We start from the raw sequence: 27,013 nt of genomic DNA, 5'->3' as shown, positions 1-27,013 counted from the left end.
GCTGAATTGCAGACCATTGTGATTAAAAGCAGTCGGCCTTACTTGGCATACCGGTTCAAGATGTTGCTGTTCAGTGGGGAGCGTTCTAGTAACACAGGCGTAGCTTTTCCTGCCTCTTTGACTGTGTCCTCCTCCCCACTTCCACGTGAGTGGCTTTGAATCCGTAACATATAGTTTGGAAAATTAGTTTCCTGCATAGTCAACAAAGAAAGTCACAGAATCACTGAAATACTGTACCAAAATATGTTGTTTCCTGCACTAAAGGAACTGCAAAACCTGTCAGGAAGTGCTGTGTGATAGGGGTATGATTTGTAACATATTATTTATTGCAAGTACTTGTTTCTTCTGCCATGGCTGGACAGTGGAGTTAAGATGTTAACGCACTGTTAAATCGTTAGTATATATAAAAGTATAAAAGCATACATTTGTTTTTAATGTGAAACAATCAAAAAAATGATATCCTGATATATTCACGCAGTTTTGTTTTGAGAGATAAGGGAATGAGCTCTTACCTTGCTATTCCCCAAAGGTGTACACCTGACCTTTCTGAACTCCGACATTCATCTCCCATATCTGAACACTGGCTGCTTCATGGTGCTGCTTTTCTGCCAGCAAGGTGGTTTTTCATTCTCACTGTGCTCTGGGATTTAGGGAATTAGAGTAAAGTAAATAGTAAAGCAGCTGTACCATAAGCTTAGAAGCTCATTTCTGACCCGCTTTATTTTTGTAGCTGTATCTGTGATTATGTCTGGAGATGTTAGTAGTGACAGTATCTGGAGCACAGCCATTGACCCAGTCTTCTGATCTTGCAAGAGAATCAGCGAAGACATCTGCGCTCATGCAGAATCTTACAAATGTCCTTGAGGCATCATGCAAGTGCAGGAGGGCCCATCTGCATGGGCTGAATCCGTAGATTTTTATCTTGGGGCCAGGCATGTGTGCTGAGCATTATTTATTCCATCCTTTGCTAAGTCAAAATGCTGTGCAAAACACATGTTTAAGAATATACAATGCCAAAAGAGCTTTAACTGTTGTATTCTGCATACGTAAAGGTACTTCACATTATTTTTTAAAAACATAGCAGATACTCGCTTCATGTGAGCTCTAACAGGCTTCTACAGTGAAAGACAAATCCGTTTAAGAGGGATTTGAGTAGACTGCAACAGAGTTACTCAGTCTTGCCGTTAGGACTTTCCTCTCAGATACCTTGTTACAGCTCACATAAACAGAGGGCGGACTCCTCATTTCTTAGAAGGAAAGTAGGGTTTAGTTGGAAATGCGTCATATTTTAGTCTGTTGGATCTTTTTTGTCTGTTTATTGAAGACTCTCAGTGGCTCTTACCCACAGAGGCCAGCTTTTCATAAAGAGCATGCAAGATGAACTGATGTTGATGTTTCTAAGTCAGAGCAAGGTCATGTGCTGTCCAGTAATTCAGTACAAATAAAACCGCTCAACCACAGATCTTCCTATTTGTGGCACTTTCTGCATGGGCTTCACCAGTGCTGGTACGTGCTGTGGACTTCCTGGGATGCATTGTGCAGGCAGTATGGCCATCAGGCAGGTCACTGTAATTTCATCAACATCATTGCAGTTAAGGACTGATGCCTGCCTCTACCCTTTTCTCTCCAGTCGCTATAGGGCTTTAAGAGACACTCCTAATCTAAATAAATTATTATTTTTGTTTCCACTCCCAGGAACACAATAAGCCCCTGTCAAAACAATCAGTTGTTTATTCTGATGCATGTATGTAATAAACTCAGAACAACCTCTTGGAGAAATGGAAATTCCATCAAAATCTTACAAAATTCTCCTTCCGTTACCTTGTTTGGAAATGAAAAGGGGTTGGGGTAGAGAATGCTTTGTTTTCTTTTTCTTTAGAAACATCCTTATTTGGCATCTGTAAAGCATTTACATTCCCTAGTTCTGGATCAAAGTCCTTTCATGGCTCATGTTACTTATTTCCTTCTTTAACTGAAGCACAGAAAGGAAAACGGATTTTTCCTCCCTCAGGCTTACAGCATAAACCATTGTAAAAAATCATATCCCAGTTTTTAACAAGGAAGTAGCAAGAGTAAGGAATAAAACATCTCAAAATGTATAAATTATAAAACCACCCCCCCTACAAACTTCAGAATGAATGCTGTCAGTAAATACAAGTGTCTTATAGCGATTATGAAACGTGAGGTAAAATTTAGTAAAGCTAAACCAAGACAGCATTGCTGCTGGATTTGTGTCATTCCCCATGTTCCAAAGGTTTTCGTTCTTCAGGGGAGGAACTCTGTCCTCTTCAGCCTGTGGAGCAGCTAGTACAGTTGGCCAAGTACTGGGATACAAACTGCAGCTGGACCAGGCACTAGAAATGTTAGAAGCAAAACACTGTTTTCTTTTATTGCATGAGTGGCAGGATGAAATTCAGGGTTGGCTGAATTATGTTCTGATAGAAGCACAAGAAAGTCCTGTGAATCAGCTGTGGCATATGGTCTTGTTTTAAATTTGCAGGAGAGTGTAGATAGTTTTGTTTCTGAATGCAGGACAAACTCTTTCCAAGTCTGCCCCTCCCGTTGATCCTGTGCCCCGGAGAGCTTGCTGTTTCTGCTTATTTTCAGAGCTGGGCTGGCTATTCCTCTGGCTTTCTGCCTTTGGTAGACACATGGAGCTCAGTCCCATCATCCCCTTCAGTCTGCAGACGAGCTTCTAGGCTGTGGCCTGTGACGGTGAATATGGGCTCTGTGCTGTTTCCAGGTGTTGCTACAGGAAAAGGGTGTACGATGGTTGTTTCTGATTCATCCTCTAAGGAGAATTTGGATGTCTATCGGTTCTGCTATGGCCTGCGATCATCCAGCTAGCTTGAGGTAAGCCAGTACCATAATACACGTACCCTTTGTTCCCCCAGGTTTGTTCTGAAAACAAATTGTAAATTCTCATCTATACTTTAGTGTATTCAGGTATTTTAACTGGTTTACTTCACAGACCTTCATTCTGCAAAGTTCTAGTCTAATGTTTCCTTTTTTGTAAGGGAAGATACAGTACTGCGTAGCGTGTTTTATATTTAACCATAAAGCAACACGGACTATGGATTGTTAGGCTGATTTGTTTCCATTAGCTTTCATCCAGCAAATCTGAACTTAGGCCAGACTTCCATTATTCTTCCAAAAATTATGTTACTGACACCCTCTGTCACCATCGTTCTCCCCACAGAGCTCTTGGCCACGTAGCTTTTCTGATGGAAGAGGAAAAATCCTCCCTTTTGGATTAGGAGCTAAACCCTAACATCAGAGAGAAAACTACCACAGCACTGCTCCCTCCTTGGTGGCAACTGCATGTTAGTCACTGTGTGCTGCCCACGCACCTTCTAATTAAATGTAACTTTGGGATGGGATCTCTTTCGCCACATGACTTGAAAAATGACATCTCTTGCTGGCTTTTCGGCACTGTGAAAAATATAGTTGCGGTCAGAGAAAGAATTTGCCAGCAGAACCGTCCCAAATCTTACCTGGGTCTTGCAGCTGGTGTTGGACTCATTGGGTCCTGACAGAGGCTCAGGTGTTGGCCTTCACTTTCTCTCTGCACACTGAGATACGGATTGATACGGATTTCTACAGAATTTAGCTTGGGCAGTGCTGCTTGCTGCCAAGACTGCAACTTTGGACAACTAACCAGGTTGTTTCTTTCAAAAATCATTCTGTTTTGGCTGACAGGATTTCAGCATTGCTGGCACGCATTCGTCAGTGTCCCATCAGCTGTACCTGCTGCCAGGCAGAAGCGAAGATTGCGCAGGTATACCGAGAAGTGAAAAAAACAAGGACATGAAATCTTCTTAGTAAAATAATGATGATGTCCTCATACAACTGAGATGAAAATCTGGTATTTTATATTAGTGCGACAGTTCAATGAATTTGATCTTGAGGATGAAAGTAAAAAAGAGACTTCAGAGCTAGGGATGACAAGTAACTATTTGTTGTACGCAATTTAGGTGAAGTGAGCGTCTAAATAGAGTTTGGTGTAGTGTCCATTTAAACTATCAATGATATCTTTCTAATGAGTATGACTCATTAGAGAAGTAGAACTTTGTACAATTACCTGATGCTGCACTCGGAGGGGTACCAGGATGTTTCAGTATAACAGGAATCCTACCCCCTGAAGAGCATTTGCTGAATTCTTTAAAGGTTAGGCATACTTCAAAATGTAAGTCAGTGGAAAATGAGGATTTAGGTTAGAAAAGAATTATTTCAGAGCTGGTGAATCACTTCAGACCATGAGCTGGAAGGTACTGCTTTTAAACTCCAAAGCCTGTTACCCTGTGTTGGGTGGGGAGGAACGGGGATGGGGAAGACTGGAATATTTAAACTGATAAATTAAATACTTACGCTATGCACAAGGAAGCCCCAAACCCATACTTTTCTTATGTCTTCTATTTTCTCTCCATGCTTCTCCTGAAAGATTAATTGCACAGGAGATCTAAGATATTGTATATACCCATAAATGGAATAGGGCTGAGAACAGAAAACTTAAATACTGAACTTCCTTCTCACTAACTTGGTTTTTCTCATCCTTCCCCCTGCCCCCCCTATTCCTTTTTCTTCTTTTTTTTCCAGTACATTAGCACCACTTCGTGTAGACTGTCTTGCTTTGGTACAGAGTCCAGACTCCACAGCCAGGCCAGCAGCTCCGCAGAGTGGTGAAATGTCCAATGTGTGTGTGGTTTGTTTTTTTTTTTTTGTTACGTGTTTGAGGGGCTTTTTTGTGTGCCTGTTGGAAAACTTAAAAGCAGACTCAGATAACAGTATTTTTCAGGAAAGAAGGACAGGAGATAAACGTAAAAACCCCAAACAAACAGGAAAATAACCCAGATGTCTGGCACACTTTATGTGATACCAAGCAGCAAAAAGCGTAGGTTTTTTTCTTCCCCCTGGTCCTGCCCTCACTGCATCATGTGAAACCTTGCCCAAAGCCCATGGAAATCAATGTGTCTTTCTACTGATTTGTCTGGTTTCTAGATCGAGCCCCAGGCCTCGTGACAAATAGATGAAAATTTTGTTGCAGTCTCTGTCGGGGATGGTAAAGATAAGATATGTTTTTGCACAGGCCACTAACACATCACTCTGAGAGCCGAAGTGAGCCAAATGCTTACCGCTGTGGGTGAAATCTTCCTCTTTTGCAGAGGTGCGTTTCTAGACTGGTGTAACCAGAAAGGAGCTGACCCAGCTTAGCCTGTGTAGTTGTCATCTGCCCTAATCCCTCCCCCGTTTTCAGTACCTAGTGCTGGTTACGTGGACATCTGCAAGAAGGGCTAGCTAAGACCAACTGTAAGAACACCTTAATGTATGGGGGAGGGTTTATTCCTTTTTGGTTAACACAGCAGCAGGCTGCAATAATCACAATTTCGGTTTCAAATTCACAGTTTGCAACTGTGTCCTGTGTCTAAAGCCTCTCTGCATTAACTACATGGCTGCAGAAGTATAATAAAAAAGTATTTGAAACGAGAGAAGGCCCATGTCTGGGTAAGAGGAGGAGGTGCTGCTAAGGTCTCCTCCCCTCGCTGCCTGTATCGGGGGATTGACTAGTTTTGTTTCATTCCTCCACAACCCCCCCAGGTGCAAATATTAAATAGATCTAGGAGGAAAAGTAACTTAATGAGATAAAAAGAATCTCCCCTGGGAAAAAATAATAAATTCTGCCTTGTGAAAATCAATCATCAGTAAAACAGAAGGGGGAAGACTTTGAGAGGGCAATGACAGGCAGCTTGAAGCGTCTTCTGAGGTGGCCACCCCCCTCCCACCCCCAGTCACCCAGTGTGCTCCAGCAGTGCAGGAGAGGAAGATGGTGACAGCAATAATTAGTTACAGTCTCTCGTGTTTTGCTCACCCAGTCTCCTGCCGTGGCCTGTGTTTGCCTTCCTATTTCAAATTTGCACAGCTTGCTCTGTCTTTGCTTGTTTCCACCACTGCAGTCTCATGATGATGCTTACGCATCACTCTAATCCGACTCCCACCAAGTCTGCAAGGGGAAATGAAGCACAGCAGGACGTTCACGTGCTGCTGTTAGAGGATAGGCAACAGGTAGAGAGAGCAGAGGTGTGCTGGGTATCTGAAGTCATCAAAATGGTTAGAGATAATAAATTTATCTTCTGCCATCCATCCTGTCTTTCATCCGTGCTCAACAGTGGCAGATAAACACCGCTAAGAAATATCCTGACCGTATTTACTTCAGCTTTCTTCACGAGGCAGGAGCCAAACGCGTGTCTAGAAATAATTGCACCGTCCGTATGTGAGTGATCATCCTGCTTAAATACAGCAGCAGACCTGACTCTGGAGAGCAAAACAGCCAGCCCTTCCTCTGCCTCTGCTGCTCAGCTGTGCAGGCAGAGCAGGAGCAGAGGAGGGTGGTGGTGCAGATTTTTGGCTGCCTTAAAGTGACCACATCCTGTTAGGCTGTGGAAACATCAGACTAATGCAGCGATCTGTCTGTCTGAGATGTAGGAGCGCTTGTGGGGATCCAGATAATTTACAGACACATTTGTGTTGCTGGAGGAGGAACAGTGGTGCCGGGAGAACTCCTGACCCTGCTCCTGCGCTCAGTCTGTTCACCCGCTTCACACACGTGTCCCAGTTCTCTGTAGTGTTTTAAGTTCAGTGCAAATGGATTTATTTCAACAAGGTTGCTTTCTTTTCCTCTGGTGCAGCTCCCAGATACTGTTTTCCTGATGCTGCATGGGAAGACTAACGCCGACTCCGTGATGGCAGAGTAATGCTCAGAACAGCAGCCACCGGCCTTTACCTGAGATCCTTCCCCCGCTGTGTCGGTGTGCTGCACTGTGCAAGGTGGGCGAATTTCCCTATGAGCAGGAAGCCAGGCACCACGAGTCCAGGTTGCTCACCTAGGACCACACAGGAACACTGTGGCACGAGAGAGAATTGATAGCGTATCTCTATCAAGTCCTAAGTCTGTGCCCAAACCAACACTTGCAATATGATGCCACGTGAAAGTGGCATGTGAGACCTTAACAAAGGGCAGATCGTTTTTGATGATGCTTAAGTTCTGTGCAAGTCACACGCTTAATATCTAAGTGCACCTGGGAGTTTTGCTGAGCCCAAGTGGGTGTAAGAGTGTAAGAATACCAAGTGCTTTTCTGATGCAAAATCTGCATGAGGAAGTGGCTCACTGCTGATGGCAAATGGCATTCATCCAGTTTCAGATGGAATTGGAGGAACTTTGGTTTTTCTGGGGACAAAAAAAAGGAGGGGGGGCGGCGCTGGGGGAAGAAAAAGAAAAAGGCAGAGGCCTGTTAGAGTGGGCCAGTATCCTACAGAGCCCTGTTGCCTTGTGGCCAGAAGATCAAGAAATCTCCATATGGGCAACTGCAAAATATTTGGGACTGATCTGTTCTTCTTTGCTGTTGGCCATAAATTGCTTAAGCGTGTCAGTAGGGAACAAATGCACCAGCCATCCATACAGGGTTTCTTTCCACTTCCCTGTCAGAGGCCCAGTGTAGCCCTAAGGCTTTTTCCTTTCCCAATACAGCTTTAATCCAAGATGACAGGATCTGGCAAGCTCAAGTGTGTGCTCATGAAGGCTGCTGCACACCTGCTTTGATGATGCTTGTTAATGTCTCAGTATGGAAAGCCAACGTAATGCCACTGGTTTGAGAGTTGCAGGTATGACCGTTACTTGAAAATTTGGCTCTGACTACAAATGTCTTTGTGCCTGTTCTTCCCCAAAAAGACAGTTGAGCATCTTTTCATGTGAAAATGTGTTATGAAATTACTGTTATGTACCAGACTGGGCTGAGGAGTTACTGAGTAAAATAGCTCAGAAAAGAGAGTTGATTCTGCATGGTAAGTCAGAAGGCTGTCACATAGTTGTTTGTGCAGTTTTATGAACAGGAGAGGAGGACATTGCACTTTCAGAGAAATCTTGGACTCCTTTACTGTGATGGTAATGATTGTGGCACTGTGACTAATCTTGGCAGTTCATGCAAGTGACAATTTAAATGGATAGTGTAAGTATAATTGCGAGGACCTCTGTAAACAGAGTGCTGTCCCGTTAGTACAGGATGTGAATGCTTTCTGCTGTCCCGTGTGCCCCAGGGGAACCATCCAAAGGAGCCGTGTTGTAGATGGTTGGTCCTCCCTGACACCATCCCGTGGGGCCTGGGAAAGAGGATATGGCACAAGACTGTGCTTGTTGGGAGCAAAGAACTTCAGAAAAATATTTTAACACTAGCTTGCATCTAGTCCAGTTACGTACTCCCAAGGATCAGCAGATTTCCATTCAGATGGCATACCATCAGCTTAGCTCTGCGATGGGACATTGTTGGGGGTCCCAGAGGAGGTATGAAGGTTTGTACCAGATTCTTAGCTTGGAAAGTGAGGAGAGCACAGAGCAAACAGAAAAAAAATCATTTTCCTTATGTATTCAAGTTTGACTGCAGGGAAGATGCTATGGTGAACGCTAAGTCCTTGGAAATAGGCTTTTACAATGCAAAACAGCAAACCAGATCTTTCCTTGTATTGCTGAAAGTTCCTTCCATTTTCCCTCTCTGTTTTTTCTGTTTGGTTGTGGCTGGAAGCTAACTTCTGCTTGCTTCTGACCTCTGTGTGGTGAGCGTGTGTTTCGACAGAGCCTGGGAGCGGACTGTCACAGCAGAACTGCTGGACTGAACCAGCAGGACACGGAAAGGCTCCGGTCCACGGTGCACGGCAGCGCAGGGCTGCCAGCTGCCCTTCTTAGCACGTGCTTTGACACAGAGCAAATCCGCTGATGCAGGCGTAGTGCTGCTAGGTGTTCTGGCATGACGGAAGACCGTAAAGGGTGAAGATACTAAAAAGAAAAACAGTCAGAGTTCATACATTCTTAACAGGTACTGGATTCTTTCTTGCTGCTTTGTAATTTGGTTTCTTTAAAGACTGATTTGTATTACCACCATTTTTCCATTAAGACCCCTCTCAAATAGATGGAGTCAAAATGTGTTGTGACTAGTATGTTATTTTTAATCCCCATTTATAATGATGCCTCAGAAGCCTGAAACAAACATCTGTTTCCTTCTTGGACTGGTTTTCTTCCATAGAAGACACTTCCGTTTTGGTTTTTTTTTTGTTTTTTTTTTTTGAACTAGTTCAAGTCACCCCATTCTGTAATCAGGGGTTGAAAGCCGTAACTCACCGTCGTATCGGGCGTGTCGTGGGGTACGGGAGCTCATTCCTGCAGAATCTAATGCGGGGAAATACCTGGGGGTGTGCATAGAGGAGGGGGACTGCCCCCCTCTGCTCCATCGCGTGGCGGGAGTTACCGGCCCTCCGCGCTCGCAGCTGCGGTGCGGTGCGGCACGGCCTGGCCATCGGGCGAGAGAACGTACCCCTTCGTGCTTTGGGGCTCTTCCGCCGCCCCCCCTTGCGTGCTCGGCAGCGGGCCTGGCCCCGGCGCTGGAGTGCCCCGGCAGGCTCGGGGGGACACCCCCCGGGCAGCCGGCGGGGCGCTGGGGGACGCTCCCGTCGCCCTGCCGCAGGGCGCTGCACGTTCGCTGCCGGTCCCGACACCGAGCCCTTGCCCCCGCACGCACGGACAGCGCTGCGGGCAGGGCCTCGGGCAGGGCGAGCTGGGCCGGCCCGGCGGTGCCGGCTGCCCGCGCGGCCGCCGTTAAGCCCGGGTGACCCACGGGGCGGTGCGGGCCGCGGGGCCCCTCTGGCGGGCCCGGGCAGCCGCCGCCTCCCGCCACGGGCGCGCGGGACGGGCCCCTCACACGGCGGGGGCGGCGGCGGGGGCGCTCCCTCAGCGGGCCCGGCACCTCGCTCCTCCCGGCCGGGCAGCCGGGCGCCCGCCAGGCCGCCCCCCGCGGCGAGCCGGGGTCCCCAGGCCTCCCGCCGGGCCGGGCTGCCCCCGCGGGTGCCGCCGCCGCCCTGAGGGGAGCGGGGGCGCTCGGGCGCCGGGCGCGGCAGGTGCCCCCGGGACCCCCGGGCCGGGCCGGGCCCGCCGCTGAGGGCCGCCGCCCTCCCGGGGCGCGGGGCGGGACCGGGCGGCGGGGCCGCCCCTGGCGCTGCCCGGCGGGCGGGGGCGGCGAGAGCCCCCGGGGCGGCCCCGCGCCGCGCTGCGCACCGGCCGCCGGCGCGAACAAAGGCGGCGGCAGGCGGCGGTGGCGGCGCAGCCCGTGCGAGGCGGCCCGCCCGCCCCTGCTTCCTGGGCCGGGCTGGGCGCGGCGGCCTCCGCGCCCCCGCCCCGCCGAGCGGAGCCGCCGCAGCGCCGGTGGCGGGGCGCGCTCGCCGCCCGTCGCGGGAGCTGCATGTGCGCGGGAGGAGCGGCGCAGGATGGCGGTGCTCAAGCTGGCCGACCAGGTGGGCGCCGCGGGCGGGGGGCGGCGGGCTCTCTCTCAGCCTCAGCGCCGCGCCGTGCGGCCGGGGGGTCCCTTCTCCTCAGTCGGCGGCCCCGGTGCCCCCTCCCCGGGGCGGCCGCCCGGTGCGCCGCGCCTCCCCGCCGGCGGGCATTGTCCCTGCCCCTGCGGGCCGCGGGCGGCGGCAGCCGGGTCCCCGGGGCTCGGCCAAGCCCTGACAGCTCCCGGCGGCCGGGCGGGATGCGGGGGGTGCCGCGGGCGGCGAGAGGCCTCGGGGCGCTGCTGGCCCTTCCCGGGGGTCTCCCTCCCGCCGCCGAGCCGTGCGAGTGGCTTATTTACCCCGTCGCCCTGCCAGTTAGGAAGCGCCCGTTGGGTTTGGCTGTGGCCGTCGCTTGCAGGCTACTGGGAAAAAGCCCTGAAACCCTTAGATCACGTTAAATTTAGCAGCGGGCAGGCGGCTGTAATCAGTATTAAAGCGTTTCTCGTCGCTGGCAGTTGAAAGCCTTTAAAAATATTCAAGAAATTGATGTTACGGCTCCCACGTCCTGATTCATCCACGGACTCTACCAACTGTTACACACTTTGCGTGCTTTGATCTGCTATTTTTAATTTAACGTGGGTGCCTGTGATCTGCGGTGTGGGTGTCCGCCGGGCTCGGACCTTCCCGCTGGACTGGGGAGGGCTGTCGGTGGCCAACTGCGGCTCGCACGCCCCGCGCCCCACAGACACGGACCCCAGACCCCACTCGCCGTCTGTTTGTGCTGTCCGAAGACAGTCCTCGGCACGCACAGAGCCACCACGTAGCGTGCTGAAGGGAATTTTGCAAGGAAAAAGGGGTAAAGGTGCTTCTGATGTAGAAGCAGCACTGGGTGGCCAAGCACGGTCTGTAATGCTTTCTTGTATGTAGCAGACGGCAGTTACTTATTTATGGGTTGTCTCCTGACATGTCCCTCGAATATCCTCATCTTTAGATGTGGTGCTTACAACTGGCAGAGAAAATGTTTCGCACCATGAGGCTGCGTTACCCTGTGGTGCACAGGCTGAGCCTCGTAAATAAGGATGTTCAGGTAGGATCTGCGTATTAACAATCCAAACAGCAAATGTTAATGTTACAAATACATACCTTACAGAGGACCGACATTGTACCATTTCAGTGCTTTTTACATGTGTCGTGAAGCCCTTGAATTTACTGCCTTTAGAGTTTTGAAACCTCTGCTGGAAGCTTGCAGCCAGGATTTTGCTTCAGCAGCAGCAGTAGAAGTCAAAACAGATTTGAATCAAGCGGATCACGCCTTGGTGAAGTCTGTATTGCTATAAAGAATGACAGGCTGTTGTCTTAGTGTTCTCCCTCCTCCTCTGAGAGCCCTCAAAGCTGAGGGATGAGGCTCATTAGAGCTGCCATTACATCCCTGCAGCATGCCTGCTTTGGGGATGTTCAGAATATTGGTGGATGCTCATGGTGGGTCCTGGTCAGCCTGTGGCCTGGGACACAATACAACAGGCTGATGGTTCTTCTTTGTGGGTTTGTGTCTCCTGTGATTTACGAAGGGATATGTTGGTCTACCTGTACGCGTCCTACTGGATCTCTTTTCATTTTCTTCAGTTTCTTCATCAGTTCTTTTTCTTTCACTTCTGAGGTGAGAGATTGGAGGAGGAGGGGAAGGATATGTTAAAGCTGAGTGTGGCGCTTCCTCTTAAAGCAAGTGCAGAAGTTTACGTGTGCCTGTTTCTGCATATATGGAACTGTCACTGGTGGAGCCTTCCCGACATGCAGCCCGGACAGCTGTAACCAAGGCTTTGGGGCTGTACAGCCTCCGCATGCATCAGGCCAAGCTGTGCTTTTCGTCTACATCAGGTCTGAAGAGCACTGTCCCCAGGCTGGCCCACCTCTAAGTGAAAACACAGTAGCAGCAGCCCCACAGCTTCGTAGTCAGACCCAGGCAAAACAGATGTGAAGCTGGGGTGAAGAATGACGTGCCTGGGAAGACTTGCATTCCTGTAACAACTCCTGCCGGTGCTCAGAGTCGCTGAGGCGGCAGGAGCAGACTCCTTCTGTGTTTCTTCCTGTTCTTGAGAATCAAGGCAATTGTGGCAGTGATAACTTGCAGTATTTCAGGAAACTGTTTCCTTTTGCTTAAGCCCCAGAGGCCACAGCAGTCTGTGTGCTTGCAGTCTCCTGCAGTGAGAATTACAGTACGCAGCGCGCTACGTACCATGCGTACCTGCAGTGGTCAGGACCCGGGCTGCTGCGAGCGTGGGCTGTTCTCTGTGCACTGAGTGTCAAGTCGGGTTCAGGTCTCAGTTGCAACACTCAGGGGAGGTTGACTCCGACACAGAGCGCTCACTCTTCTGCCTGTCACTGCAATTTCTGTAGCACGTGCTTTCCTCTGGATTCATGGCTTTCTGGGCCAGTGAGGAGAGCTTCGTGTGGGAAAAGACTAGAGAACCTCCACGCTAAGGGTTTAAACGTGCGTTTCTCTAAGTAACCTGTTTCCTCCTTGCTCCATTCTTGGCTTCTCTTACCAGCCACATCTTCACAGCACGTGGAGCATGTTCAGACGGATGAGAAATTAATCACACCATTTCTCATACAGGCTCTGAAGACAGACAGACTTTCATTATTGCTTCTTTCTTGGTACGGCTGAAAAGGTGCTAAGGTATTGCTATGCTTAATCCTCCGAAGAGATTATCCCTGCTTTTGCTTAGGCGGGAGATCTTCGTTTAATAGTTTAGCATTAGTGTGGGTTACTTGAGTTTGCTTCCAGTGATGGTAACTGTTAGTTCACCAGTCGGACCACGAGAAACTCAAATCATGTAACCACAGGAAGTGTATTCTACCGTTGTTCATTTCTGCAGGAATTTTTTTCCAGGCCTTCCTTTCTTCAGTAATCCACTGCTAGCCATTTTTAAATGACTTAATGTTAAACTGAAAACAACCTAAGATAATTCATAAAACTTAAATTGAATCCTAGGATCATAATCTTTGTCTGTAGTGGCGTGTCTGAGCAGTTGTAAGCATTCGGACATTCTAAAGATTTTAGTTGTCATATACAAATATTGCAAAACTTACTCTAAATCTTAAAACTTTCATCCATATCTATCTATCTATCTATCTTTTACCATCTCTGCAGTGACGGTTACAGCAAGCATGCACGTAGCTTTAAAGACTCCAAAAAATTTTTTTTTTCAATTCTAAGAGTTACTGCTGTGTTGTTCCACATCCAGTTTATTGGTTGTACCTTTCCCATTTTGATAAGTGTTAGTAGTTTATATTATGTGAGGGTGCAGTTGTATGTGATGGAAACCTTTGCCTTTAAACTGGAGTTCAGAAGGAGCGGAAGACAAGTGGGTGGCCAGAGGCTTTCGGTTGCCCTGACGCAGCTTGAGCCTGGCTCTGCATGTATAGAGGGCATGAAAACCCTTGCTGTGCCCCTTGGGTGCTCTTTGAGGAAACCTGCTTCCTGCAGCATTTCGTTCCTTCCCGTATTTTGCCATTCCTTTCTTCTCAAGAGTCACCTTTCCCCTTTGCCAAAGCTCTCTAAGGGTGAAAGTATCAGTTGGTTTTTGACTTCTGTGGCTGCTTTTTGAGCAGTAGTTGTTGCCTGGACCCACCTCTCTCCTGTCCTCTGAGGAACCAGCAGATGCCGGGTGCTCCCTGCTGCTGCTCGCCCTGCCTGCTGCCTCCAGTTCTTTGCATGGCTTGTTGTTCATACTTGCACTGAGGAACCTGGTTTCTTGAGAACTGTTTGTTTGCCACATGCAAACTTTGCAAGAGAAAGCCTGTTGGTCACAGTCCTGCTGAGTGTGCTTTTCATCTTCAGGGTTTCCATTGAGGGTTCTAGGCAGCAAATACAGACAGTTGCTCCTGTCAGCACTCTGTTGAGAGGTAACATACCTTTAAAATATAAAGTTGTGCGAGTTAGCTTTTGGGAAACTATTTTGGAAGAATCTAAGTGTCTCCGTGTCATTTCCAGGCTTGCCTTGCCAGCTGAGGCCCTCCTTGCAGGACTGCTGGCAGTGCCCGCAGCCTGCAGGTTGTCTCTGCAGCTAACTCCATCCTTTTATTCCCGTTTAAAGCCAATGGAGTCACTCTGTGCATGGCTGTGTGTGGCTCGGGATGCCAGCTCTCTGCCTGCACGGAGCGGGCTGCCTCCACGTGCCTTGGCACAAACGCACCCATCGCGCCGCACCAGAGGCGGCGGTGGTCGGAGTGGCTCGTGCTCGGGGATGTCCTGCTTGTTGGTGTCTGTCAGAGGCTGATGTGAGCTCTCCCCTGCCTAATTGTTGGTTATAGTTAGGCATGTTTACAGGAGGAATGCATCATTCTGTCTTTGAAAGACACTGAGAATGTTTTCTATAAAAAAAAATAAAAATGGGAAGTTAGCTACAGGTGGAGCTTGTGTAGCTACTTTTAAGAGATGTAGTGCTTAGTATTTTCACTCCTGCACTGCTGGATTTGGTGGGAAGCTTGCTGTAAGTTTGACAGGCACAGGCTCCGTGTAGCCTTGAGCACCTGGGGAGTGAAAATGTACTGTGACTTCGGCGTCACCGGCTCAGGCCCTGTATGTAAAAAACAACAGAATTATTTTTAGGCGGCCTTTACAAGCATGCATATGTATGCATAAGGGTAATGAAGCCCAGATAAATGGTGGTTAGTGTGTGCACTTAGGGTGCTATTAACTGCAAAACCTCATCCTGTGTCTCCTGGTATTTTGCCTGTTGTCCCTGATTGCTGAGAGTAATGTAGTGTGACTAGAACCGAAAGGACCATTTCTTTCCCTCCCTTTCCCAAATGTTTTCCTGTGTTTGACAGTTCTCCACTGACCATCAGGATCCATTTTATTATGGCCACAGAGAAACAGCATTAAACAGATGTTTAAATAATTTTTAGCAGATGTCAAAGATCATAAAAATCGGCTGGGCAGAGGCTGGACTTGCATCTGAATACGCTTAAAACAAAATCAATACAACAGTAACAAATAAGCTCCTAACAAAACCAATGAAATTTCCAAATGATGGTGTGTCTTTAACTTATTTCAGAATCATTCAGTTGACAAGTCTGTCTTTCTCTGTATCCTTTCTCTGTGATTAAAAGCATTTGAGAAGATGCTCCTGAATCTGCTCTATGAAAGAGGAGTAATGAACCTGTGCCTTATGGCCACTGCCAGCCCGTGGGCTAATTTTGTGTGACGTGCAGTCCCACAGTTGCTGCCCTCCCCATGTTATTGCTAGATAATGCTAAGGTGTATATTAATTTAGAGGCTGCCTGGTGTTTTTTCAAGGGCTCACAGCAAAGGAGAGATAATCCATTTTAGTACAAAATACTCAGGTAGCCAGAAAACAAAGGTAACTGTTGGGAAGGAAGGAGGAGGAATTTACCCATAGGAGTGTTTCTTTCTTATTGCGCGATGAAAACGTGGTTGGACCAAAATAACTCTGCCATGGCAGCCATTGGCTTTCTAGAGCCATGACGTTCCTAGGCATGCCATGCATACTGTGAGATGTGGCTCCATGTGTTTTAATATGAACTTATGGAAAAAATGGGATGTCAGCAGCATTCCTGCCCTTGTGCAGAGCTGTAGGAGTGGTGGTCGCTACCATCTGGTATAGATGGCACCTGAGCTCTGACACAGAATCACAGAGTCATTTAGGTTGGAGAAGACCTTTAAGATCATCGAGTCCAGCCGTAAACCTAACGTGGCTAAGTCCACTGCTAAACCGTGTCCCTACATGTCTTTTAAATGCCTCCAGATATGGTCCTGTTCAGAGGAGGCGGCGTGGGGTGGGGGAGAGCTTTTGGTTGCCAGTGAGGGCAAAATGCCGGCTTGAAAAGGAAGCTGCTTGCTTTTTCTGGTCATGGCTTCTGCAATAGGTATCACTTCCTGATAGTTTTGCAGCTTGTTTCAAGGTAAACAAGAAGCACTTAAATTAGGGGGATTTCTGGAGTTGTATAGCATGCTCAGATCTATCACAGATATTTCTGTAGCAGAGAAATCCTCAGGTTTGCTGTTTGGTAATGCTGTAAGGGTTTTGCAGTGGCTGCACCTGGATGCCTGGGCTGTTTGGAGGGGGTGTGTGCCTGCCGTGCTCCGATGTTGGTTTTCTTGCATTGCAGATGGCATCCAGCAAAGCTTACCCTCCTGCACGCACCTGAGGTGCGGTCTTATATTCCTGCGTGACAAGTGCCTCGTGACCTCTTCCTGCTCATCTCTTAAATGAAGATGTGGTTGTCATGACTACATTCGGTGGAGAAATAAATACTCCTCCCAGCTTGGGTGCTTGTGTAACGGCTAGATTCAGGCAAGGTGGTGTTTTTATCTGGATCCTTGCTTGATGGTGGGCAGGCGATTTCTGTGACCTGGGCATAAAGGTGCCCACGCTGGGGCCAGCTGGCCGCAGAACGCAGCGCTTGCTTGCTTTGCGGCTCTCCTGCGCCCGGTTTGCAGCTGGTGCCGCTCCATTGACAGCACTGCAGCAGTGCTGTTGGTCGTGAGCCGGTCTTGGGGGCAAATCCCTGAAAGCCAGTGAGGAAAAATGTTAAAGGTTGTTTCTAGAGACCTGGATGTAGCTGATTCTGCTTGTTTGTTGCCAGAGAGGCAGAGACTGTGGGATGTGCTGCTGATGGGAAGGGTTTTCCCATGCTGCCCGATGCTCTGCGGTGCGTTCGCCAGAGGAGAGTGGCCACGCACCGTCCCCTCTTGCTAAAGCTGCCCCCCGGCTCTGCAGATCTCTGACTTTTTGCTTGAGAAGAGAGTAGCTTACTGTTTAGGAGTTGTTGTTTCAGACTGTCTGCAGGCTTGGGCAGTATTTGTACAAAATATTTAATGCTTCTTTTTAACCTGTTGTCTAGAATTTTTTATTTCTTTCAGGGGCACTAATACAGGTTCTAGTGTCATCAGATGACTACAGGAGCCAGCTATTGCAGGTATAAGCCAATTAAGTCAATGTTTCGAAGTATATTCTGATAACATTGACCATTTCTCCTGGTTTTTATTCCTGCTTTTCTTCTTGAATGCCCTGCTTCATATATTGCTGCCTCTGTATGTTGCAGAACATACAGAATACCTCTGTATTTTAACTGTTTTGTTTGAATGCTTATTAGCTGCAAAACTTTGCACTTTCAGCTGTTTCCATTTTTAAATTAACATTTTTTTCCAGAAGTACATATCTGACATCTGTCACTTTTTTTGTTAGCTGGAAAGCTTGGGCTGGAAAGTTCCCACAGCTGCTGTCTGTGGCTTCAGCTTTGTTTTAATTGCCGCACTAGAAACATGTAGCAGCATGCTGTTGGAGCCCGTAAGCCTGGTGATGGGTGGGAATCAAAGGATTACAAAATTACGTTTAAAGGGGGGAAATTATTTTGCAGTTTTATCCAAGGGTTTGAGGTCATTATTGAAGTTTGCAAGGAGCTGGGCAACAAATTACAGCATTTAGTTGTGGCTAGGTAATTGTGACATTCTGAAAAAGTATGTGCTTTTTGATGACGGCCATTTGCATGTGTTTTGCTTTTGAGGGAAGAAAAAATCTTTCCTGGCTGCAGATGTGCAACCAAAAATGGAGGCTGTTGAATCCATTTCTGCCATGGGGTGCTGAACCTCCTAGCCTAACACAGGCTTGGTTGCTTGATGTTCGTACTTGGTGTTACAAGCTGGTTTTATGTAGGGATGTGCATTTTTGTGCTAGGATTACTTGTAACGGCTTGCTGTCTTCCTTTGAAGAGTGCTTGGGGAGAATGTCCTTGCAAAGTGCCCCCGCTTCTTCCTCCCAGCTGCGTGCTGCTGCGTCTTTGTGAGGAAGTCAGCAAAACCATAATGGCCGTTTTCTGCACATGGTCTTAAGAGGTACCTGACAGCATCTATGTACTGAGCTAAGGCTTTAGCTTTTTTGCATAAAGGAGTTGGTTTCTTACAAAACCCCGTTGCATACTGAATTATATATGTGTAGGATTGCTCCAAGGGCCACGTGTTGATATCCTTCATGACACAGAAAGTCTGCAAATCATCGCTAGTGATGAATAATTTGCTGTTTAAGCATTGCCATTTCTATTCTGGCATATTCTGTGATAACATTATATGATCTGCTTTTTCCCCATCTGGCAGCCTTTGTAATTTTACAGACTTGTTGCTTGATCAGGTATCTTTTGTCTGTGCAAAAGCTTTAGCAAAATATTTGTTTGATACCTACTGAGTTGCAGGCCTCTAACGGATACCTCTGTACACTAAGTATGACCGGCAGTAGAGAGCATGTAACTTGAAGAAATGAAAGAGTAAAAATGTAAAAATCAGGTACTGCTATCCTCAGTGTATAAACTGGAAAGATGGCAGTCAAGTGCACTTTTAGGTGCACAAGCTTTCACATTCTACATATGATCAAATCGTTCCTGGGAAAGGAAACTAATGTGAACATTAATGAGCTTTTAATCTTTAATAATGTAGGCAGTACCGTTCAGATGGAGAACATAATGCGTTTTATCATAGTGTCATTTTAGCATGATAAGCTCCTTGCTTTTCCAAGGTGAAAGGGCCGCAGATTGCCTTCTGAAATCTCATCCTCGGATGAAGTTTTGCTTTCGGCTGCATTGAATCTAGACCAGCTTTGCAGCAGTATGGGGAAGGTGCTTTGTATTTTTAGTAACACACTGGTAGCAGCACCTGCCTTTGTGTTTCTGTGTATAAAGTTCATTTTTTCCATACTTAAAATAGACAAAAGTGGACAACATGTCCTTTTCATTAGTGTTTTCATTCTTGCCTTTCTAGGTTGCTTTTTTTTTTTTTTTTTAAAAAGGTTATTCCTCTTGCCTTCTGCACAGTAAGGCAGCACAGCGATGCCGTGCCTGTGCCTTGCAGGCAGCAGGAGGCTGGGTTCGCAGGCCACCAGGTTGGGCTGATGTCTCTGCCTGAGCCAGCCCTCTGGCTGTTTGAGCTGGTGCCAGCAGGGAGCTAGAAGCTAGAAGCCTGCAGTATTATCTGGTAAAACACTGATTTGCTCAGTGTGGTCTTTAGTTGTTTAACATGCCAAGGGTAAAAAAATGAGAGAACAAAGGCCTGAAATATCCCATATTGTCTTTGTGCTTCCAGCTGCTTTAATGTGCTTGCCAATGCGACATGCAGCATTTATCTCCAATTTAAAATCAAGAGAGGGACTTATTTAGTCATTGACTCCAGGAACATTTCCAGAGTGCTCCTACCAATCAAGTAAACATGGTGTGCCAGATCCTGCAACCGTTGCCTCTGTTTGAGAGGAGCGGGCTTAGGTGAGTGACCCTGCTGCACCTGGCTCAGCATGAATCAAGCCTAGTGTGAGGAAATGCCTTCCTTTAATGTAAACAAGCCCTGACCCTTCAGCTAGATGTGTAATCCTGCTTCTCTTCTGGGAGATGTGGCCCTGTTTCTGCGGATGGAGCCCACTGCTTGGATCCTTTCAGCTGGAGGCAAATCTGAGATTTTTTAAGAAGCTGCCAAGGTAGCTTTATAGGGGGAGGGGAAGGGGGAAGAGCTGTCCTGCGGAGCCGGAGCCGAGGCGGAGAGCGGGAGGGATGCTAGGAGGAGGCAGGCAAGGTGTAGCTGGAGGCATGGTGCTGCTGCCAAGAGTCGTTGCCCTGGTTTGCTGTAGGAGAACTGGGATGCAGAGAAACTCTGTGACTGAGGTGGCAGGTGGCAGAGCAAGAGCCAAGTCCTGATTTACCTCTTTCAGCGGCTGATTCATGGCGGTGCCCTTCCTTCCTGCAAGTTGTTTTAACACTGTTTACTGTGTGGGCTGATGCTAATCATATGATGTTGCAAGATGAGAAATGAACAGTGGCATGCAGTTTTATAGCAGAGCTTTAAATGCAATGAGCATATACTTTGTTTAGGTATTTGTTCTGTAAAGTGTAAAATCAGCATTGGTGCTGCTTAAGAGAAAGTGCTCTGTTAGAAAATGGTTTCTAGGTCATCTGGTAGGTAAAGATTTGTTCTGGCTGATTGCAGTGGGTGGCTGTCCTTGGTCACTAATCCTGTGTCATTAGTGTTGTATTCTGCCGGTACAAACTGTTAAAGTGAGTGTTGTGCATCAATGCCACTTGTTTAGGCCAAATGTCCTCCTAATAATCCAGAACTGTGTGACTCTTGGCCATAGAGCATGCCTACAAAGCTGGGTCATTCAGGGAAATGGAGATCGCCTCTCGAATATGAACCCTTGCTGTCAGCGGGTCAGATGGTGCCCTTTGGGTGTGTTCACACAAGGTCCATTTCATGTCACGCTGAAACAGAGCAGTCTTCTCACTAAGTTTTGTTTATTACGTGTAAATATTTATAGACATATAATCTAGTTTCTAATTAGAAGAAGGTGCTCCTTTTAGAAACGTTTTCAGGAAGACTGGTGGATTTGTACATCACCCCTGCTACCCAGAGGAGTGCTGTTTCTTCTCTGCAGACGAAGCAAATGGAGCTGAACAAATTTGTCCTCCTCTGCAGAGAAGGGTAAGGCTGGCTCATACCGCCGTGTAGCCTGTGCAGCTCAGGGAGCGAGCTACCCAGCCCCGAGCCTCTGAGGGTGCGTGCGCTGCTGGGGGGGGGGATTGCACAGCCCAGGAGCGCCTGTGTGCCCTGGCTTTGCAGGTGCACTTACCTGGGGCAGCTGGCCACAGCCAGCCTCGCTGTTAGCCTCTTCCTACAGGCATAGGCACAGCTGTCCCATTAATCTGGGACTGTGTTTAAGATCTCCTGGTTCCTGTTCCTGGGTAAAGTGTGCAGTGGGCATATCTGTAACGGGTTTTTATGATTTTATGATGAGCTGCCTGGAAGAGGAGGCACAAATGATGGCAAACCACGGATCAGGCATGTGATCTTCAGCGCTTCTTGTTCCCACAGGGCTGGCTGAAGTCAACTCCAGACAACTGTCTGAAAACCCTTGTGTGACTCCTTAGACATGGCTCTGTGCAGACATGTGGTCTCTGGCCCTTTAGAAGAGGTCTTTAAAGTCCTGCACGCTTTCCGTGAGTTGTCTGGAGAATTCTGTTGTAGGGACAAAAATTAAAAGGAGGTGGACAAGCAGGCGTAATTCAGTGCCTTTGCTCTTCTATATTCTGCTTCCAAAAAGCTCTAGCATGGAGCAAGCTTTCACCTGGTGCCTCTTTACAGCTGCCTGTCCAGTACCCAGCAAAAAGGGAAGGCTCTGACCCACGGAAGTAACAAAATCTCTTAATGTATTGTCTGACCCTGTGAGATTATTGAATGCTCCGGAGTCTGCTGGATTGAATGGTACTGCTGCTTGCTGGGATACTGGAGCATCAAAAATAAGTGCTGTGTGAGTAACTGTGCTTCAGCTATGTGGATGCAATCCCAGGAATAATGTTGCGTTTCAGAAAAAGTGATCGTTTCATTCCTGACACTGCTTCTGTTTGCTGTATTTTGTTTTCAAGCAGTAGGCTTGGAGAGAAAACACTCCAGATTTTTGCCTATTTTTAACAAAGTGTTCAGCTAATACGTTAATGAACCTTGAGCACACGCAGTCGTGATTTTAAGCCACAGTAGATGTTTTACCAATAAGGTAATTCTCTTTACAGAGGGATAAACAGTTTGCTCAGCCAGAGGAGACCTTGGTTACTTGTGCCTTACCGCACAAGTTCACCTGTGTTGTATTCCCCGTAGAGTTGTGCTGATCCCTGGCGTTTGTAGCATGACAAGTGGAATGAGCGTAAAAGCCGTTTCCCTGCCGAGGTCTGCCTTAAACGAGTTTAAAACCCACTCAGACCTAGTTTACGCTGCCCACGCCCCTTTCTTTTGGAAACGAATGCTGTTGAGGAAAAGGTTTGCGTTACTGACAAACCCTCAGAGGGTTGTTAAAACCGCCTGCAGAAAAGCAGATAGGGGGGCTTTACTTGGCTGGGGTGCAGGTGGGGCTGCGGGAGCAAGGGTCTGTTCCCGGGGGGCCGCCGGGACCCCACGCTGTCCCTGCCCGCGTGGAGAGCGGGGCCGGGGGTGCTGCCTCGGGCCAGCAGGCAGGCGGGTGCGCTGGCTTGCCTCGAGCCTGGGGGGGGCCACCACAGGCTGGGGGAAGGCCAGCTTAACTGGGATGGCAGTGACTGCCCAGGCCCTGGCTGCTGGGCAGGGGGCACGGCTGTGCCGAGCGTCCTCATCCTTAGGATTCGGTCCGACCGTGGGCTGCTTTCTCCCGCGGTGGGGATCTGCTTTGTTATGCTGCCAGCCCTTTCCCTAAACAGAAGCTAACCCTGCATTTCAAGATCCCAGAAGGGACAAAGGAGTTCAAGTGTCTTTTTGATCTCTGTTGCTACCCTGAGGCAAAGTTAGATCATTTGCTGTGAGCTGATCTCAGTTGTGCTTGGAAATGTACTGAAACAGCTACTCCAAAATAATTATTCTGAACAGATATTTTGGTGTGGGCGCTCATGTTCTTGCATAAGAATGTCTTTTGCTAGTCTGTCTTAATGCACCATGGAAGTAGAATAACTGCGGAGCAAACTGCGATGAAGGCAGTGCCAGATTACACAGAGTATGCTCAGTGTACAGAGAACATGCCAGTGGTAAGTTTTATGGTGCACGACTTAAAATATTTCATATTAATTAACAAACAAGTACCAATTAATTTTAGGTTATGATGCTTAAGGACTAGACTGCAAGGAATGGTATTTAGCTGTGGCTGTTTGGCAATTATGACCTTGTATATAATAACAGACTCAATAAAATCTTGATGTGAGAGAGCACCATTAATCAACACAGAGTTAATTAACTGTGCTGCTTACACAGGAAGTGCTGTGCAGAACTGTCTGGATCTCTGTAGTGCTACAGGCTGAGAAGTGTTTGATTTGTCTGATACCTGGCTCGTTCCCACAGAATTTTCCCTCAAAACCGGTGCTGAGGAGGGACCAACGTTTCCTCTGGGTGAGTGGGCTCCACACACTGGTCCCGCAGGTTGTTCCTGTTTGTGGCGCTGATGCTCTGGCAGACCATAGCGGTGTCACACTGTGTCACTTAGACTTTGTCACCTTCATGGAGAAGGTGGAAGCAAGCCCTTGGAGGAGTGCTGGAGTACTGGAAGTGTAAAGCACTCCTGAAGCAATGATGTGGTCAGGTTAAACCTATAGGACTGCCCAGGAAATGAGGAACAAAGTGGTAATTAAGAACTATACTCATCAGCTCTCATTTAGACCTTTATACAGGATTTTTTTTTCTTTCTTTTTTTTTTTTAAATAGTTTGAAAGGTGGCCCAAAAAGATGAAAATGAACAAGATTCAGCACACCTTCAGAGAGAAAAGCATTTCATCTCTGTACCACTCACCCCTCCGCACTCCAAATAGATCTTGTCATTTTCCTGAATATGGGATGCTTAGCAGTATGAAATCAGCTCAGACTTTTGGAGGGACACTGACCATCATTTTGTTGGCTTGTTTTATTGTTGGCTCAGTGTGCCCATGTGAAGGATGGATTTCTAACTTGGCATTGTACATTATTAATCCTCTTGCTTACCTGCTTTTTGATGTTCTTTGAACCGCTTTCATATCTGTGGTCACTGTAACTGTGTCACAGAAGAATTCAGAGGTCTGAGACATTGGAGTGCCTTAAGCTTTGCAGCAGCAATGCCCAGTAACAACCAGTTTGGGGGGTTTGAGTGGCTCCAGTATGAGAGAAACGAGAGAAAATACCCTGGGTTTTATTTGCTTACTGCTGTACGTGCAGCCTCTTGAGTTAAAGACTTCGTATGCACTGTTTTTATTCTTAAGGTTAATTTAACTTAGATGCTCTTCTTCTTTTTTTAAATAAGTGCATTTATATGTAATCCTTTCTCTTCTTCTCTCTCTCTGCCACCTGGGCTATTAGTCTTAATTACAGAGTCCCATTTACTAAATCATTAATACAAGAGTAGTTTTATATACTGCCACAAGATACAGTGACCAAATTGGGCCAGAAATAGATGAGCAAAAAATGTGTAGTCTGAATCTTATTCTTCCTTTTTTCTTGCTGTGGCTGAAAATGTGCTGCCTATTAATGCCTGCTTTTATCAGTATAAATTTCTTAGGACTAGGAGACTTCAAATGTTTTAACTGCTCTTTTATATTTTTATGTAATGATCTCGTGCTTTGAGTAGCGAAGGAGGTGTTTTACTTGCCTCCTCTCCCTACCAGGACAAATGTTTTCCCCGTATTCACCCTCTTTTATAAAGTGTAATGGGATGCTCTTAACAGTTTATAATGACAAACTAATTATGGGGGCCTGGGAGTGGGGAAGGGGGGTAGAGAGGAAGAAGTTTTCACTTTAGATCTCCAGGCAGAGGAAAGTGATGATTCAGCTAATCTCTCTTCTGCAGATGAGATTTTTCTGCTGCAGCCACACAGCTTCTTTATCTGATACGAAAGGAGGCAATAATCCTTAAATGATGGAAAAACAACTGTTCTTTTTTCTTTTTCTTATTTTTTTCGCCCCAATCTGGGAAACAGAAGTCAACTGACACATCTTCTTGTTAACCCCAAAGTATAACTAGTGGTTATGGCCTGGCATTCCGACTTTTCCACTCTCCCATCCAGCTGCCTCTTTAACTGGCTGGAGTGACTCTTTTCGACTCCGGCGGCTCATCCTGTGCTCCAGCTGCCGCCCAGACAGTGCATTCAGAAGCGTCGCTTCAATTAGGTACGTAACACTTTCTGAAATTCAGACTTGTGCCTAGTTTTTCATGAGCCACAGGGGATTAAATCCAATGAATGGGCAATACTGTATTAAACTAATATTAACGATAACTATTCCGTTTTAACATTGTGGCCAATGGTCCCACATACATATGTTTAAACATATGTACTACATAGTGTATTACGGACCCCTAACATATTGTTTTGGATTTCTGGGTTGCCTTAACCATGGTTTGCTGTAGAGCCATGTTTAATATTCCTTGTTTTGAGGAGCCCTTTCTCTCTTGTCCATATGCAGCCCAGTTTGTCCTTCCTCACACCTCTTGTGTTTTCACCGCCTGATGGAAGATGGTCTGTGCATTCTCCTGTCTTCAGCTCGTGTCATAGGGGACCTTTAAATGTTGGACTTCTCCATTTCCACGCCCTTTCACACTTTCAGCACAGTCTCTCTTGTCCTTTCTTGCCACTGCCACAGTATCTGCAGTGCTGTGGAGTCGGATGAAAGGCAGCGGTTAATACTGCCTTTGTACCAGTCCTTCCCTTGGGTGTGCTGGTAGAAATCCCTTGGATCTCTGCTGAAGTTTCATCATCCCCTTGATTCCCAGCTTCAGAAGAGCTAGGATAATTTTCTCCTAAGAACACCAAAAGACTGGAGCTGGTGGCAGTACAAGCAAGAGTCAGTAGTTCTCAAACAGTTCTAGGTACGGTCTGTTATTTGTGGCGCTTCATTTTGTACGTTTCCTCCATTCGTTTTGGCCTTATAAACAGCCCATATTTTTTCTTTTTAAACAAAGTGGAAATGATTTCATAAATATGTTAGATGTCAGTTGAAGGCAATGATAAATGTTATTAAACTTCTGTTATATGATGTGGAAGGTATACACATAATGGATGCAATCAGAAAAGACTGAAAAATTAAAATGTAAAATAGCCATGACAATGTGAAATTGTATACAGATTATTTTTGAGCATGTGAAGGAGGGGGAAAATAAAAGACTGGAGACAGGCAAATGTTATGCCTATTTTAAAAGGGGGGGAAGTGAGGAGCCAGGGAGTTAGTCAATGTAATGCCAACATTGTGAAGTATACAAAGCAAATTGTTGGATGGCAGATTTATAGGCATCTAGAGAATGTTAAGGTAATTAGAAAAAGAAAACCACAAAAAAGCATGGAAACAAATGTTCATCCTAATGAAGGGCCCATATCTGTACTTCTTTTTCTTGCAGGCATTCAGAGAGATGGGAAGATGGGATATTATTTCAGATTTTGAAATTACTATACTGTTTGTTACAGTTGGTTCATGTTTTAAAAGCTGTAAGTACAGTGGGCTGCATCCTGGTCCCCCAGATTTCAGCAGCATTTGAACTTCCCTGTGTTTAGTGGCATCTAGCCGTTTTGACAGTAGTAGAAAAGGAGGAGGACTGTGATGATGAAAAGCCGTAAAATCTCTAGTTCCCAGAAGTCTCTGGGATGGCAGAGCTCAGGATTTCTGAGAAGTGAAGTCTCTGCTGTTGATTTTCCTACTCTGTTCAGGGAAATGGGACTTTGTGCACTCTTTGTGAAACTTGCATTTACAACACCAGCAGAAACAACCCCATAAGGACCCTGGACTTCTGCTAACCGCTGTAGCCACAAGGGGAATACTACGGAACAGTAAGTGCTGGGCTTGTTCTCGTACATGCATGATGAGATAGGCTGACACCTGGGCAATTTTCAGCTGTGTCTAAATTGGGAAGCTGGTAAGAGAACCCAGTGTCTCTTCACCACTCACTTTCTGTGACGGTTTTCTTTGCAGACCCTCAGAAGGGTGCTCTTCACTTTCTGCCGGCAATGCAGCTTTCTGATCAAGATTTTGCCATAGCTGCAGCAAACTTGGTCAGTGATACAGAAAGAAAGATGCTTTTGGCATGAATAGAAATTACAGGATTTGGTTACCAAGGCAAGCAATTCCAGTTTCAGCATGCAAAGGGGGAAAAAATCTGCCATTGTCTAGTTTAATGAAAGCTGTAAAACTGAGGGAAAATAACTGTACACTAAAGTAGCCTTTTAAATATGTAAGGAATTTAAC

The 27,013-nt window shown here is 47.0% G+C and overlaps 1 protein-coding gene across 9 annotated transcripts in view; it reads left to right on the top strand.

Annotated features, from left to right (window-relative positions):
• Window positions 1-10,177: 10,177 nt before the first annotated feature.
• ANKRD44 (ankyrin repeat domain 44) overlaps window positions 10,178-27,013 on the top strand; it is a 143,945-nt gene continuing 127,109 nt past the window's right edge. For 7 of the 9 annotated variants that reach the window (XR_005829277.1, XM_040603381.1, XM_040603383.1 and 4 more), the window contains exon 1: window positions 10,179-10,329. Coding sequence is in view for 8 of the 9 variants with exons in the window: in XM_040603381.1 (XP_040459315.1) it covers window positions 10,303-10,329 (27 nt within the window). In the remaining variant the exon portion in view is untranslated. Of the gene's footprint in view, window positions 10,330-27,013 lie in introns of all 9 variants that reach the window. The other 2 variants (XM_040603384.1, XM_040603385.1) reach the window with 1 other exon arrangement.

Source organism: Falco naumanni, chromosome 8 (assembly GCF_017639655.2).
Source record: "Falco naumanni isolate bFalNau1 chromosome 8, bFalNau1.pat, whole genome shotgun sequence".
Classification (NCBI taxonomy): domain Eukaryota; kingdom Metazoa; phylum Chordata; class Aves; order Falconiformes; family Falconidae; genus Falco; species Falco naumanni.
Note: the sequence above shows the minus strand (reverse complement) of the source record. Positions and strands in the feature narration are given on the sequence as shown.